At 42.1% G+C, this 14,928-nt stretch overlaps 1 protein-coding gene across 1 annotated transcript in view; it reads left to right on the top strand.

Annotated features, from left to right (window-relative positions):
* The window catches only part of HYDIN (HYDIN axonemal central pair apparatus protein), a 332,032-nt gene that overhangs the window by 263,915 nt on the left and 53,189 nt on the right, over positions 1-14,928 (top strand). The window contains exons 59-65 of the mRNA XM_072731571.1: positions 2,884-3,088; positions 3,811-4,046; positions 5,968-6,119; positions 6,232-6,421; positions 10,052-10,154; positions 10,380-10,658; positions 12,694-12,836. Coding sequence (XP_072587672.1) covers positions 2,884-3,088; positions 3,811-4,046; positions 5,968-6,119; positions 6,232-6,421; positions 10,052-10,154; positions 10,380-10,658; positions 12,694-12,836 — 1,308 coding nt within the window. The remainder of the gene's footprint in view (positions 1-2,883; positions 3,089-3,810; positions 4,047-5,967; positions 6,120-6,231; positions 6,422-10,051; positions 10,155-10,379; positions 10,659-12,693; positions 12,837-14,928) is intronic.

The following is a 14,928-nucleotide window of genomic DNA, read 5'->3' as shown; positions in this document are numbered from 1 at the left end:
AACTGAAGCCTGAATCTTATATCCAGCAAAAATATACCCCAGAAACAAATGGAAAATTAAAACGTTCTCAAATGAAGGAAAACTAATTTGTTACCAGCAGGTCTCTCAGAAGACTGGCTTAAGGAAGTTCTCTGAACATAAAGTAAATAATAAAAGAAAGAATTACGGGGACAGCTAGCTGGCTCAGTCAATAGAGCACGTATGACTCCTGACCTCAGAGTCATGAGTTTAAGTCCATGCTGGGGGTAGAGATTTCTTGAAAAAAATTGGGGGGCACTTGTGGGGGCTTAGTTGGTTAAACGTCCAACTCTTGATTTCATTTCAGGTCATGATCCCAGGGTTGTGAGATTGAGCCCAACTTTGAACTCTATACTCAGTGGGGGATCTGCTTGAGATTCTGGCTCTCCTCTCTCTGCCTCACTCTCTCCCCCACCCCCATCAAAGAAATAAATCTTTTTAAAAAATCCTTTTTAAAAAAGAAGGAATTAGGAAACATCAAGAAGGAAGTCAAAACATGGCAGGCAATTATGTGTGTAAATTCAATAGACTTCCCTTCTCCTCTTGAATTTTCTAAATAATGTTTATCAATTAAAGCAAAAAATTTAATTGTCTGATATGGTTCTAAGTGGATGTAGAGGAAATATTTTAGACACTTATAAAAGGCAGAGAGTGAATAAGCAATTGATCAACAACATGGCAAATACTATACCTGAGATGTGTGTGGAGGAAGAAGCTCCAGAAAAGTGAAGGAATGAAGTCTTACTGTTCCTGGTAGCTGTTAAAAGTCATCGAAGGCTTCACAGAGGAGGAAAATTTACTTGTATATTAGGATTGTGATTAGCTACAAGTAACAGAAAATCCAACATTAGTGATCTAAATAGATAGGATATGGGGGGGGGTTCTTTCCTTCTTTTTTTATTAGCTTAAGGGTAGAATTTAGTGATTCATCAGTCACATATAACACCTAGTGCTCATCACATCAAGTGCCCTCCTTAATCCCCATCACCCAGTTACCCCATCCTCCCACGCATCTCCCCTCCAGCAACCCTCAGTCTGTTTTCTAGAGTTAAGAGTCTCTTATGGTTTGCCTCGCTTATGTTTAAATAAGGTAGGCAGTTGCTTGTGTTGGCTTAGAGACTCATTGATGTTTGTGATTCTCCTGACTTTTCCTCATGGCCCCAACATGGTTGTAGCAGCTCCAGCCACCAAATATGCACTGAAGGCAAAAATAAAGAGAAAGTAGGTACTCTGCACTCTCTAGACACCAGTAATTATTGATTGCATTTGGATTGAATTTTCTACATGTTGGTTTCTATGTCTTCTCAAATATTTTCTTCTTTAACAGAATAAAATTTATTTAACATACATAATTTTCTACATATGTTTCTATAACTCTCATCCCTTCTAATATATGTTATGTTTGGGGTTGGGGTTTTTTTGTTGTTCATTTTTGCTTGTTTGTTTTACCTTCTTTGCCCTCAGTGAAGCAGCCTCTCTATAATACCCTAACTTTCAGTTCCAATGGCCTTGTCTGCTTTCCCACCTTGGCAGTTCACTTACAAGGTCACACCCTGGATCTCACATCAAAGGAAACTGAGGTGCCTCTGGACTCTTGATTTCTAAGATTCCTTTCTCTGACCATCATTCCTTTATCCCCACTTACTGCTTCAAGTCCACGCATCTCAGCTGTTCTTTGTCCTCAGTGTGACCTAGCTCTTTTGAGACAACACTCAACCGTATTCTTATTTCCCAAACCTTCTCCTTCTTACAAATTTATATTCCCCCCAGCAGTGCACAATGATATTTTTGATACTATCCATTCAAACAGGTGTGAGGTGATATCTCATAATTTTGATTTGCATTTCCCAGATGATAGGTGATCAACTTTGCTGGTATGGTTATATTAAGAACCTCGAGATTGGGGAGATTATCTTGGATTATCCTCAGCCCGACGTAATCATGAGGATCTGGGAGTGGTAGGAGGAATGGGGAGATGTTGGTCAAAGGGTATAAACTTCCAGTTATAAGATGAATAAGTTCTGGGGCTCTAATATTTGCATGGTGAATCTAGTTAACAGTACTGTATTATATATTTGAAAGTTGCTAAAAGTAGATCTTAAATGTTCTCATCACAAAAAAAAAATGGTAATTATGTAAGCTGATGGACATGTTAACTAACTTTATTGTGGTAATGATTTTGTGGTATATACCAGTATCAAATTAGCACATTGTAGCTCTAAACTAATACAATGTGATATGTCAATTATATATCAGTGAAGCTAGTTGTGGGGGGAAGAAGAGGAAGGAAGCTCCTAGGAACCAGAAGAGTGTATGATAATATCCCATTTTTTGAGTACTAATTCTTGCTAGATGCTATGTTAATGCCTTACACACATTTTTTCTTTTTCATTGAAGCCTCCAGGAACTCAAGGTAGGGGCATAAGCCCCATTTCATGGATAAACTGAGACCCAGGAAAGTCACTTATCAAAGATCAAATAGTTAAACAATATCAGGGATAGGATTCAAACTCATGAGTATCTACCTCAAAAATCTACAACCTTAACAGTGTTCTGTGCCCCTTTGCCAGCAGATTCCTATCTGGGTTAAGAGTTGTGCAGACATGGAATATGTCTGTTTCCTTAAGCTCCCATCCAGTCACAGTTGGTCAGAAGGAATGTGCATAGAAAGAAACACAGAGGGAGCCTGTCCCTAAAGATTCCTCATTCCCTCCCTTCCTCCAGGAGAAACCTGGGGTTCAGAGAGAGCCTGGGGGAGAGGCCCCACCAGTCCCCTCTTAACGCCATCTCAAAACTCTGGTGTAAGGGCTTAGACTCTCACTCACTCTACCTCCACCCCTCCCAACCCCTCCACCTTTCCTGCAGGCTCGCTTTACCCATGGCATGTTCACTGTGTACCCCGGGTTCGGCTCCATCCCTTCCGGAGGAATTCAAGTGATCACTGTCGACTGCGTGGCTGACCCGGTGGGAAGGTGTGAGGAATTCATAGCCATCGATATATCTGACCGAGACCCAAGAGACCAGCCAGCTGGCATTCCTTACAGCTTGCTGGCCGAAGCCTGTCTACCAGGTACTGAGCACTCAGATTGGACAGCACCCTCTTAAAAGACCCTCCCCTTCCCACCATGCAAATGTTTAGCCGAAATGGCTGCACTGCTTCCTATGGGTCCTTAGAACTCCCTCTAGTGTCTTTAGCCATATTTTTCCTTAAAAGACTTACAAGGCATATACACCTAAAAGATTTGCAGCTTTAGACTTCTAGTCTTCTAGAGTTTGGTCCAGGAATTCTCAGACAAATAGTGCTATCTGGGAGTCATGGTGTAATGGGATATGGCACAAGACCCAGGACCACTGAATCCTGCTCACGGCCCAGCTATTCCCTATAGGCAACATATGTACAGAGAGCAGTGGTCAATGACTGTGCATACTCTAGCTTTCACTAGGCAAGATTCAGGTAAAGTGCAGAGAGAACTCCTCTTGCTTTGACCATCAGAACCCTGTTGCTTTGCATCAACATGGGCCAAATGCCCACTTCCTTCCTGAGCCCACCCCAGATCCCAGATCTAACCTCTCCTTATCACTGGGAGAAACATATTGGTTGGGGTCTGACAACCAATAAGAGCAGTACAAAAAAGGAAGAGAAGATGGAATTTGTGCCATCACTCCCACCCCCTTGTGTGAATTCCTCTACAGCTCCTCTATGACTGTCCTCCATCAGAATCCACATCTTGACATTAGCAATTACAGAAAACAGAAACTGGGCTATCAGGCCTTGTCTCTCATTCTCTCCAGCCTTTGTGACTGACAACAATGCCTTGATATTTGAGGAGCACCAGATTTGTAGCAGTGCCAACCTGCTCAACATCCTACAGACAATAGAGAGTGGAGGGCTGTTCGTGGAGGATGAGAACAAGTTCATCTTCTGCAACGTCCTGGTGGGTCATCAGGCCAAGGCTCGGTTCAAGATTAGCAATGTGGGAAAGATCGCTTGCGATGTGAACATCGTAGTTAAGCCTGTATCCAACAAGGTAAGCAGCCCCAAATGGCCCTGGCCCACTGTAGTTGGCATGAAGCCTTGGAATGAACTCTTAGAAACCCTGATCTAGAGCCACTAGACCTGAGTGGGGATTATCTGGCTCTCAACCCCTGCTGGAAGTCATGTGAGGTAACTGGGCGGTCTCCCCTTAGGCCAAGAGCTATACATTTGTCCCAGTGGGTGCCTCCTCTGGGTTTGAGAGTGGTACACACTGATGAGCAACTCACTCATCCAGCAAACACCCAGCTCTGTCTGTAATAGATGAAGCATTGTGGGGAGAGCCAAAGATGAGTGCCAGCTCAGGCAGGCTGCCTCATGTTGTGCATTTGTCCGGTAAGAATTTGGGGGATGTCAGGTTATAAGGGCAAGGAGAAAGGATGAGCATCTATTGACCCCTGCCGAATACTAGGCACTGTGTTAAATTATTTACATTTATTGCCTCAGTTCACCCTCACAGAAAGTTTGTATTATCAGACTTTTTATTACTCTCCTCATTTTAATTAGGAAAATGAAGCCTAGGGATATAGGCTAGGTTTAAAGCCAAGCTTCACCCATACAGAAGGTAAATAATAAATGTCCCTCTCAGGGCCTGTAGATTCAGAGTTCCCTTCCTCTCCAAGTGAGACCATACTGAGATCCTTTGTCCTCACAGTGGAACAGAAAATTTAGGATGCCAAGAGAGAGGGCTCAGTCAATAACAATCAATCAGATGTGCTACAAATACTGCCTAATCTCACCTTGGCCACTTTGTTCTCTGCCCAAAAGTGGACTCTTAGCCCAGGTGGTCCTCGTGCCCCCAGAGCTGGCATCGTTCACATGGCTGATAGCGGTGGGGAGATCACTGCAGGGTCGGCCTAGTCTAGAACTGCAGAGAGGGTGTGCATTCCCAAGGGACTGTCACTACAGAGGGGTAGGGTTTGAAAGACTATCTCATCCCTTGTATGACTTGTCTCAGGCCCTGGTGACATCCAGTCATTACCCTCTGACCTTTTTTTTGGACAGGGGAAGCTTTCTTCCTATTCTACACTAAAAACAAAGAGTGAGAGAGCCTGATTTCTAAAAGATTTTTAATAGGGAATTTGTAGACATATAGTCTCCTCCTCCCTAATCTGCAGACTATCCCTTGAAAAGAGCAAAGAAATCTTAGTGCCTTCAGCTTAAAAACAAGAGCGAATCGTCAGTCTTGAATCCCATTTGTCACTCTTAAGAATAAAAAAAATCATTTTGAGGCCTTGCCAGGGTCCCTATTGTCCCTACGGTCTTCCAAAAATCTGCCACAAGATGGGAACAGAAAAAATGCTATGGGAAGTTGTTCCAGCTAAAGCTCTTGGAGTTGCTTGGAGTTGCAGATACCAGTTCAGGATAGTCCAAACAAGAAAGTTTTGCTTCAATAAATCAGAGACCTCAGACAAAGGTCAGAACATACCCTGTAGCCAGAGCTGTATGGGACTGGAACTGTCACCTGTAATGCAACTTTCAGAAAACCAGCAGAAGCTCAAAGGCCACATGCCACTCACTCATGGTATCTCCGTTGTTCTATTCTCTAGTCTGGCTTCAGTTCAGCTCTCCATCAGCAACTGCCAATGATCTCTGGGCATCTTAATTTGTTTGAGAGAGAGTGGAGAGGGAGGGAGGGAGAGAGAGAGAGAGCGAGGTGGTATCTGAGACTTGGGTTAATTCATCTCTTTGAGTCAAATACCATAGGTGTAGCCAAGTCCCGCTAGTTATTGCTCAGGGGTGAGTCCCAGAGTGTGTAGGCTGCCCTTTTAGGGGTACGACTATGTAGGAAATGGACCTTGTCAACCACAGAGTTGAGGTGCGGAAGATTTCACAGCAAGGGCAGTCGAGACAAGAAGGAAGCCCTATGTAGATGCAAAGTAGCTAACACACTGATCCCTGCTCCCCCTCCTCAGCTCGTTGCCCGAATTGTTGACATTTTTGAAGTGGAGCCTAACAAGATGTGTGTTGCCAGCCGCTCACATGCCTTTGCCACGGTGACCTTCACCCCGCAGACCATGCAGACCTACCAGTGTATCTTCGAGGCTACCTTGGATGGCTTGCCTAGGTACCAGCACCCCCAGCTCCCTCTCCTGGGGCAGGGCTACGGGCCACACCCTCTATGGAACATCATTCCTGGCATGCCAGGCTGACAGGCTCTGTCTTCCTGTTCCCTGCAGCAGCCTGACCAAGAACCGAAGCCTTGTGTTTGATATCGTCGGGGAAGGGAACCTCCCTCGGGTGACCGTAGTGCGGCCAGTCCTCTGCAACCAATATGGAAACCCTTTGCTCCTCTTTAAGAGGCTTCTGCTTGGTCACTCAGAGAAGCTGCCTCTCATCCTCAAAAATAATGGCACCATCCCTGCCCAGGTACTGCTGGAGGCAAAGTGTGGGATGGAAAGGGAGAAGAATGATTCAGAAGTAAGACTTCTAACATAGAGGTCTCCACCATACCTGATCTTCGAGGACTTCTTTGATTTTCCTCCTACATTAACCTGTGTGAGACATGGGGCATGCAGAGCCGCATCAGCCATAGCATCCACACTCAAGGAGCGTAAGGAAGCAGATTACATAGCGCACTGATAGTTACTATGAGAAGCCAGTGTGCAGTGATATACCCTGAGCAGAGTGAGGAGGACTTTGGGTGTCCTTGGTGTCTTCTTTGTCCTTCACTTCTTTCTGTAATGAGAACTGCATTTTTAATAAGGAAGAAACAAAAGAAACCTCCATAGGGGTGAGAGATGCCACATCTGAAGGGACTTTTAGTTCAGCGATTAAATTGTGCTTTCATTTAACCACGCACAAAAAAAGGTCATACATTGTGTAAGGGTTCTACAAAAATTGTAGGACATTTGAAAGTGATCTATTCCCATCTAGGGGAATCAAGGAAAATTTCACTATAAAGTGACATGGAAGCTGGGCATGGCAGGATAGGTGGGTTTCAGGAAAGGAGCATGACAGTAAGTGCATCCCAGCTGGAGGAAGAAAACTATTCAAAGGCAAAAAAGCAAAAAATGTGTCCAGTACAAACGGGAATGAGTAAGCACCCAGCTTCGTGAGAGCACAGGGACTAGAAGAGCAGTGGGAGATAAACATAGAAGGGTGGAATAAGGACAACTCGCGGGAGGCTTTGGATTCTCTCTATATTTTAAACCCTACAAGATGTTCTTACTATCATTGTTGGGTTTTGCTGTTTATACAGTCAAGGCTCATTTAGACTTACCCACATAGTCACCATTTATATTGCTCTTCGCTCCTGCATAGCCATCCTCCCATCTGAGATCCTTTGCCTACCTCCTGAAGAATAATAGCCTGTACTATTCCCTTCATGCAGGTCTGCTGGTAGTGAATTCTCTCAGCTTGTATTTGGAAATCTCCATTTCTTCTTCATTTTTAGTGTAATTTTTACTGACTATAGAACTTTCACTCGGCAGTTGTTTTCTTTCAGCAAATGAGAGCTATCATTCCAGCTGTGTCTAAAATGTTCTGTTAAGGCGATCTTCTTCTTCTGGCTTTGTTTAGCATTTTCACTTTATGTTAGTCATCTGCAGTTTCACTATGATGTGTCTAGGTACGGATTTCTTTTCATTTCTCCTTCTTGGAATTCACCAGGCTTCTTGATTCTGCAGTTGATGTCTTAAGTCAGTTTTGGAAAATTCTAAACATGTCTTGAAATATTGTTCCTGTTCCATACTGTCTCATCTCTCCTTCTGGGGGGGGGGGGGGCAATTCACTGCGTGGAAGACCTTCCCTTTGTGTCCTATATGTCTCACCACCTCACTACATTGTCCATCCATTTTTCTCCATAATTTCTTGGGACTTATCTTCAGCTCATTAACTTTCCCTTTAGCTGTATCTAATTTGCTATTAAACCTTCCATTGAGCTCTTAAGTTATTATATTTTTCAGTTCTAGAATTTCTATTAGGCTGCTTTTCAAATACACATAATCAGTTTTTAGGATTTCCTGTTTTATGCTGAAATTTTCAGACTTGGCTTTATTTCTTGAACATAGTAATCACAACCATTGTGCCATCTATTCCTGGTAATTCCAAAATCTGGAATCCCTGTGGAACTGTTTCTGATATCTGCTATTTCTGCTCATTTTTACCCATGTTGTCCTTTCTCCTCATGTGCCTGGTTATCTTCAATCATGTGTTGAGTATTATACTTGAAACATTACTTAGAAATAACAAGACTAAGGGTGATGTTATTTTTCTTCAGAGACCATTTTCATTTGCCTCTGCCAAGTACCTGGGGACATTAGAAACTCAGGATCACAAAAACTAGTTTTTGGCTTGAGATTTTCTGGATTATATATATGACTCAGAGCAGCATTGCTACCCTTGGGGCAGCTGGTTTATATCCAAACTATCTTTGGTCCTGTTGGCAGGTCCTTTGGGGTCCCAGTCTACAGGAAAGAAAATATCCACCTTTCACAAGATTTTTGCCCTCTTAGCACCAAGAAGCCATCAAAAGCACAACTGAGCTTCCCACCTACCTCTTCTAGACTGGCAAACACTCAAAGTCAAAAACACCCTCAGAAATTTAGGCTGGGGGATCCCTGGGTGGCGCAGCGGTTTGGCGCCTGCCTTTGGCCCAGGGCGCGATCCTGGAGACCCGGGATCGAGTCCCACGTCGGGCTCCCGGTGCATGGAGCCTGCTTCTCCCTCTGCCTGTGTCTCTGCCTCTTTCTCTCTCTCTCTGTGACTATCATAAATAAATTTTAAAAAATTAAAAAAAAAAAAGAAATTTAGGCTGGCCTCTCTGGATTACCATGCTCTCCTAGACCTTGGTCTGGCTACTCTTCATTATGTTCTTAGCTCTGTGATGCTTTAAAAATGTGTTTCTCTTGCTCTCATCTTACTTTGTTTGTTTTGAATCCATATTACCTACTGTACCATTACCCCGAATTATTTCCATTGAAGTGGAACCTAATAAGCTGTGTGTCGTCAGCTGCTCACATGCCTTTGCCATGGTGACCGTCACCCCATAGACCATGATTGTAGTTTTATAAAATGTTCTAGCATCTAGTTCAGTAAACTACTGCTTACCCATTCCCCATTTTTCTAATTTTTAAGCAATTTCTGCATATCTAGTTTCTCAGATGAACTTTAGACATCATTTTATAAAGTTTCTCAGAAAATCCAACTGGAAATCCTAGAAATTATTTGGGAAGAATTTCTACCTTTAGAGTATTTAGGCTCTCAAGAGCAAGATTTAGAGTTCCCATCCATTTACCAAGATCTTTTTATGTCAATTTTTTTCATATAAATCCTCCATGTAGTTTCTTACTAAGATTGTTTATAAACATATATTTTTTTCTCAGAAGCTTCCTTTGAAGTGTCACTCTTTCTTCTTTTTGCCTCACTTCTTATACTGTTCAATCATATTTGTGATGGTACCAGCATTACTATCTTCTAAAACTGTCTGCTGAGTTGCCATACCTAAAATCAGACTTTAGTTTTTTAATCAGCTATGGTGGTCCAGAAAGCATCCCTTTTCTCCATCTAGGCCAGGAGCCCACTTTGGTTTTCTTCTTAACTCATCAGGCTGCTCAATATGACACTATCAGGCAACTAATGCGTTAGCACCTAGGAGATACTGGTTTTTAGGAACTCATATTCATGTAAGCCTTTATAGAATGATGATTATTAATTTCCATTTTATTAGTCTAGTGTATATGTTACAGCCAGCTCTGTCAACAGCAGAGGTCTTGGCAAGCCCGTTTTGATACTATTTAACTGGGTGGTCTGGAAAGTCACTTATACTCTCTGGACCCCCAGTTCCTTACTTGGATAGTAAGGGCTAAACTAAACTTTCATTTTCCTCCCCTAGTCTGATATTTATTTTATCTCCCTTTTAATCAAAAATTCAAAAAAGTGAACACTGGGCACAATGACTTTTTGGGTACTTCCCAAACAGTGCTGTGTTTCAATCCAGACTCAAAACCCATGAGCAGCCTGTAAGCTTAACACTCAACCTTGCTTTCCTTCTGCCAGCTACATGTTGATCTGAGGGACCAACAAGGTGTCTTCTCCCTGAAACGGAGCCCCACCACCTCCTACATCTACATCACAGAGGAAAACAAACCACATGCAAAAGGTAAATAGGGGAAGTATAGCTTCTAGAGGGCAACGGGTCCCAGGAGCTGTTTTGTTAGGGAACTAATGAGGACCCAGCCAGAGTAAGATGCTCCATCTCATCACCAGTGGCCTCTGTAGGTAAGTCTCATTCCCACACATTCCCTCCCTTGAGTCAGGATCTTTTTTGTTACATCTTCCTTTAAACTGCTTCTCACTCTCTATGGTCTCTCTCTTCTTTTTGCAGCAAAGAAAGCTCACACAGCCTCCCTGGTTGTTCCTCCTGGAAACACAGCTGGATTTGAGGTTGTTTTCCAATCCCAGAAGGTTGGGAGAATGACAGGCATCATCCACTTGTCAGTGATCAACAACCAGTATGAGGAGACTATCATCCACATGGTAGGAGAGGGTTATGAGGATGACATCACCTTGGACAACATCCATGGGCTGGTGGTTTCCAGTAGCCCCGAGACCCCAGAGATCTCTGAGATCATCGAGGAAAATACTATGGAAGACTTGGTAACAGGTGAGAGAAAGAGCAGTAAGGTATTGACAACTGTTGGCTCAGGTCATTTTAAATAAGAGTACAATTTAAATAACAGATCATCCAGCTTCCTGGGAATTTAGGAAAGCATCTCCTCTTCATTACTCTATGTTCCATCATTCCTGGTTCAGACAATGACTTCAATCACATGTTCCCTTAAGGACTATTTATTGAGCATCAGCATGTAAGTACCAGGCACCATGCTGAGCCCTGGAGCTCCTAAGAGCAAGAAGAGAGTCTCTGCCTTGGGGAGCTTATAGTTTTAGCTAATTTCAGTTTAGCTAAAACATGAAATTCAAAATTCATATTCTAGATTAGCTAAGGGAGCACATATCTGTCTAGTTTTCTCTGTTTCTTTCAGCTGGCTTGTATTGACATTGTCTGTTCCATAGGAACCATGTATTCTAGACATTCCAAGAGAAACCGTGGGCTTCCTTAATTAAAGAAGGTGTAGGTTTGTGCTGTCTCTAGAACATCTTTCTCTATAGCCTCACCACTCACTGCACTGTCTGAGGACCTACAGCTGCAGCAGCACCCAGGAGCTTGTTAGAAATGAGAATGGCAGAGCCACACCTGCACCTCAGGCCTACTGAAGCAGAGTCTACATTTTATTTAGCAAGATCCTGGGGTGACTTGTGCATATATTAAAGCTTGAGACTTGCTCCTCTGCGGTCTTATCAAGTACTGCAGCTTCATTTGGTTGAGTATATTCTTTGGGGTAGGAGAAAATTTATTTCATCATTATTATCAAAAAGCACCCTAATTGTGTAGCTAATTAGTATGAAATGAGTTATAAACACATTCTCATAGTTTTTTCTAGGAGCTTTATTATAGTGCTAGAATGTAGCATTAGACAGTCTATATGATATGGCTTAAAATCAACACTCCTCATATGTATGGCGTTTCACCCCTTTGCAGCTACAAGGTGACATCTCTCTTGTCAGGGGTCAAGCAGGAGCCAGCAGTGAACCCTAGTTCAGAAAGCAGATGTGATACTTAAAATAGGGTTACCAGGTTTAGAAAATCAGAATAGAGGAGTCCCTGTTATATTTGAATTTCAGATTTTAAAAAAGAAGAGCTTTTTATTATTTGTGTGTCCCAAAGTATTATATGAGACATACTGATACTAAAAATTACTCATCATTTATCTATGATTCAAGTATAACAAAGACTTTTTATCTTCTGTATTTTATCTTCTTTTATTTTTTATTTTTACTTTATTTTTATTATTTTTTATTTTTACTTTATTTTTATTATTTATTTTCTTTTACTTTTTATCTTCTGTATTTTATCTTCTTTTATTTTTTTAATAATAAATTTATTTTTTATTGGTGTTCAATTTGCCAACATACAGAATAACACCCAGTGCTCATCCCGTCAAGTGCCCACCTCAGTGCCCACCACCCAGTCACCTCCACCCCTTGCCCTCCTACCCTTCCACTACCCCTAGTTCATTTCCCAGAGTTAGGAGTCTTCCAAGTTCTGTCTCCCTTTCTGATATTTCCCACTTATTTTTTCTCCTTTCCCCTTTATTCCCTTTCACTATTATTTATATTCCCCAAATGAATGAGACCATATAATGTTTGCCCTTCTCTGATTGACTTATTTCACTCAGCATAATACCCTCCAGTTCCAACCACGTCGAAGCAAATGGCGGGTATTTGTCGTTTCTAATGGCTGAGGAATATTCCATTGTATACATAAACCACATCTTTATCCTATTTTATCTTCTTTTAGCTGTTAGTAGTATTGTTTCAGCAAACAAACAGAGTTGGGGACCTATATTTTTCTCTTGGAGGTTAGGGCCAAGGTGGATGGATGGACGGACGGATGGATAGATAGATTTCCCAAGGAGGGAAAGCTTAAGCTAAGGGACTCTAAATTTTTCCAAAATAATCATCAAAGGAGGGAGGGATGCAGGAGGGTGAGGCCCCATGTCTTTCAGGTGCTGCCTCCTAGGGAAGTGAGCCCTAGGAGGAGAGGTGAGGGAGGACTCACCTTCTGTTTCCATCCATAGCTGCTCTGGTGGACCACATCCAGTTTGGAGACTGCCACATTGGAAACAGCTATAACGTGAGCTTCACAATCACTAATCACAGCCAAGTGAACGTCATACGGTTTGAATGGCCCCTTTTAGCTACAGTTTCCTTTTCCCCACAGGTAAGTGAAAGCCACTCACTGTTTTCTGGACTTCCTTATGCATATGCCAACTCTTATTTGATTGTCAGTCTGTTCCCATGAATACATGGGGTGGGATGGATGGTTCTCAAGCTGAGAAACAGCCCAGTAACCATCCCTTTAATCAGACCAGGTACCAGAGGACACTGTTTGTGTCTCCTCTTCTCAGAACAGAGAATGAGCTCTGCCACAATGGCTGGTAGGCCGATGTTGAGGAATTCCATAGAAGCCTGTGTGGATGAAAACAGGTCCCAGCCTTCCTATCCCAGAGTGTAGACCTATATCCCCCAAGGTGTATGTTCTTTAGAGCATTAGTCCTGCCAAAGTGGTTCACTCAAAGCTAAAATGGGGGTACTGGGTTCTGTGGACAGCTGAGATTTAGCAAATCTGCAAATTACATCTTTGTCTTAAAGGTGCCCAGGGCCAGTCAGCATACTAAAACCTGGTTAACTTGTTTTACCTGGAATTTCCTGACCCCTTCTTTTAGCATCTCACAGCACACGTTTTATAAATTGCTGACCAAAGTTTGACATCATACAAGGCTTGAGACAACACAGTAGCAGATCTAGCCTCTGCTACTTGTTGTTTTTCATAGACAGTTCACTGCTGAGTTCCCAGGACAATGGATATACCCAGATGTATCTGCTGCCTCCTGCTCTGTTTCAGTCACCAAGTCTGTTCAATAAACCTATAGAATTCTAGGGTGGATAGGGCAAGGAGAGTTGGGGACCCTATTTTGTCACTTTTTTTAGTGTTTTAAGTAGGCTCCATGCCCAGTGTGGAGCCCAACACAGGTCTTGAGCTCATGACACTGAGATCAAGACCTGAGCTGAGATCAAGAGTTGGACACTTAACTGACTGAGCCACCAGGAGCCCCCTTTGTTGCTTTTAAATCTTTGAGGGCTATCAGGAAGCTTTGCTTCCTGGAGGGATATAAGGTGTCATTCAAAACAGGTAGAGATAAGCTTCAGATAGTCCATTTATTTAGTGTACTCATGTGCACACACTCATGCGTATACCCCACACACACATACACACATTCGTGGCCTTGGAAAATACTAAGCTTTCTTCTTCCTTCATCTTCCAGCAGAGGGAGAGTTTCTATATCTGTCAGAAATATGATAGGACTATTGTTTATACACACACACACACACACACACACACGTGTGTGTGTGTTTATACATGCTAAACCATAAATGATTTTATGCTATAGACCAAATTAGATTTCCCATTTATCTGGTATACTTCAGTGAAATGCAGCCTTTCTGGCCTAAGGACTCTTTTGCCCTTTTAAACATTATTGAAGAACCCCAAATAGCTTTTGCTTATGTGGGTTATGTCTATTGATATTTACCATATTATAAATTAAAACTGAGAATATCTAAAAACATGTATTTATTCATTTTTAAATAATAAACCCATTAATGTTAATATAAATACCATTTTTTAATGAACATGGCTGTTTTCCAAAATAAAAATTTAGCGAGAAGAGTGGCACTATTTCACAGTTTTACAAATCTCTTTAATATCTGGCTTAATAGAAGTAGCTAGATTCTCCTATTTGCTTCTCTGTTGGATCTATGGCAATATTGTATGTCATGTAACCTGTAAAAAGCTCCATTGTATACTCATGAGAAAATGAAAGTGAAAAAGTCAACTAACATTGTAGTATTATGATGAAAGTAGTTTTGACCCTCATGAGCTCCTGAAAAGGTCTTAGGGATCCCAAGGGTCACCTGATCACACTCTGAGAACTGCTAATGTACTGTGTGCATCTGTCCATAATTCATACAGTTGACACTGATGAAGAAGCACAGGTTAACAGTGTGGTTCCTGGAGCCATACTGTCTGGGGCTTAATCCAGACCTTCCAGTATTCATGGGAGGACCATGAGCAAGTTACAAGTTTCCTTGCCTATAGAATAGAGGTAATAGCTATACATCTCATAGGGTTGTTGTGGGAATCAGCAAAATTGTATAAAGGCTTAGAATAGTGCCCATGGCAAGTAATGGTTTGTTTTTAGGATTGTATTTCTATATAAGAACCTCTTGTACATATTTAAGACAATTCACAG

This window comes from Vulpes vulpes, chromosome 12 (assembly GCF_048418805.1).
Source record: "Vulpes vulpes isolate BD-2025 chromosome 12, VulVul3, whole genome shotgun sequence".
NCBI lineage: Eukaryota > Metazoa > Chordata > Mammalia > Carnivora > Canidae > Vulpes > Vulpes vulpes.
This window is presented reverse-complemented; position numbering and strand designations above follow the sequence as displayed.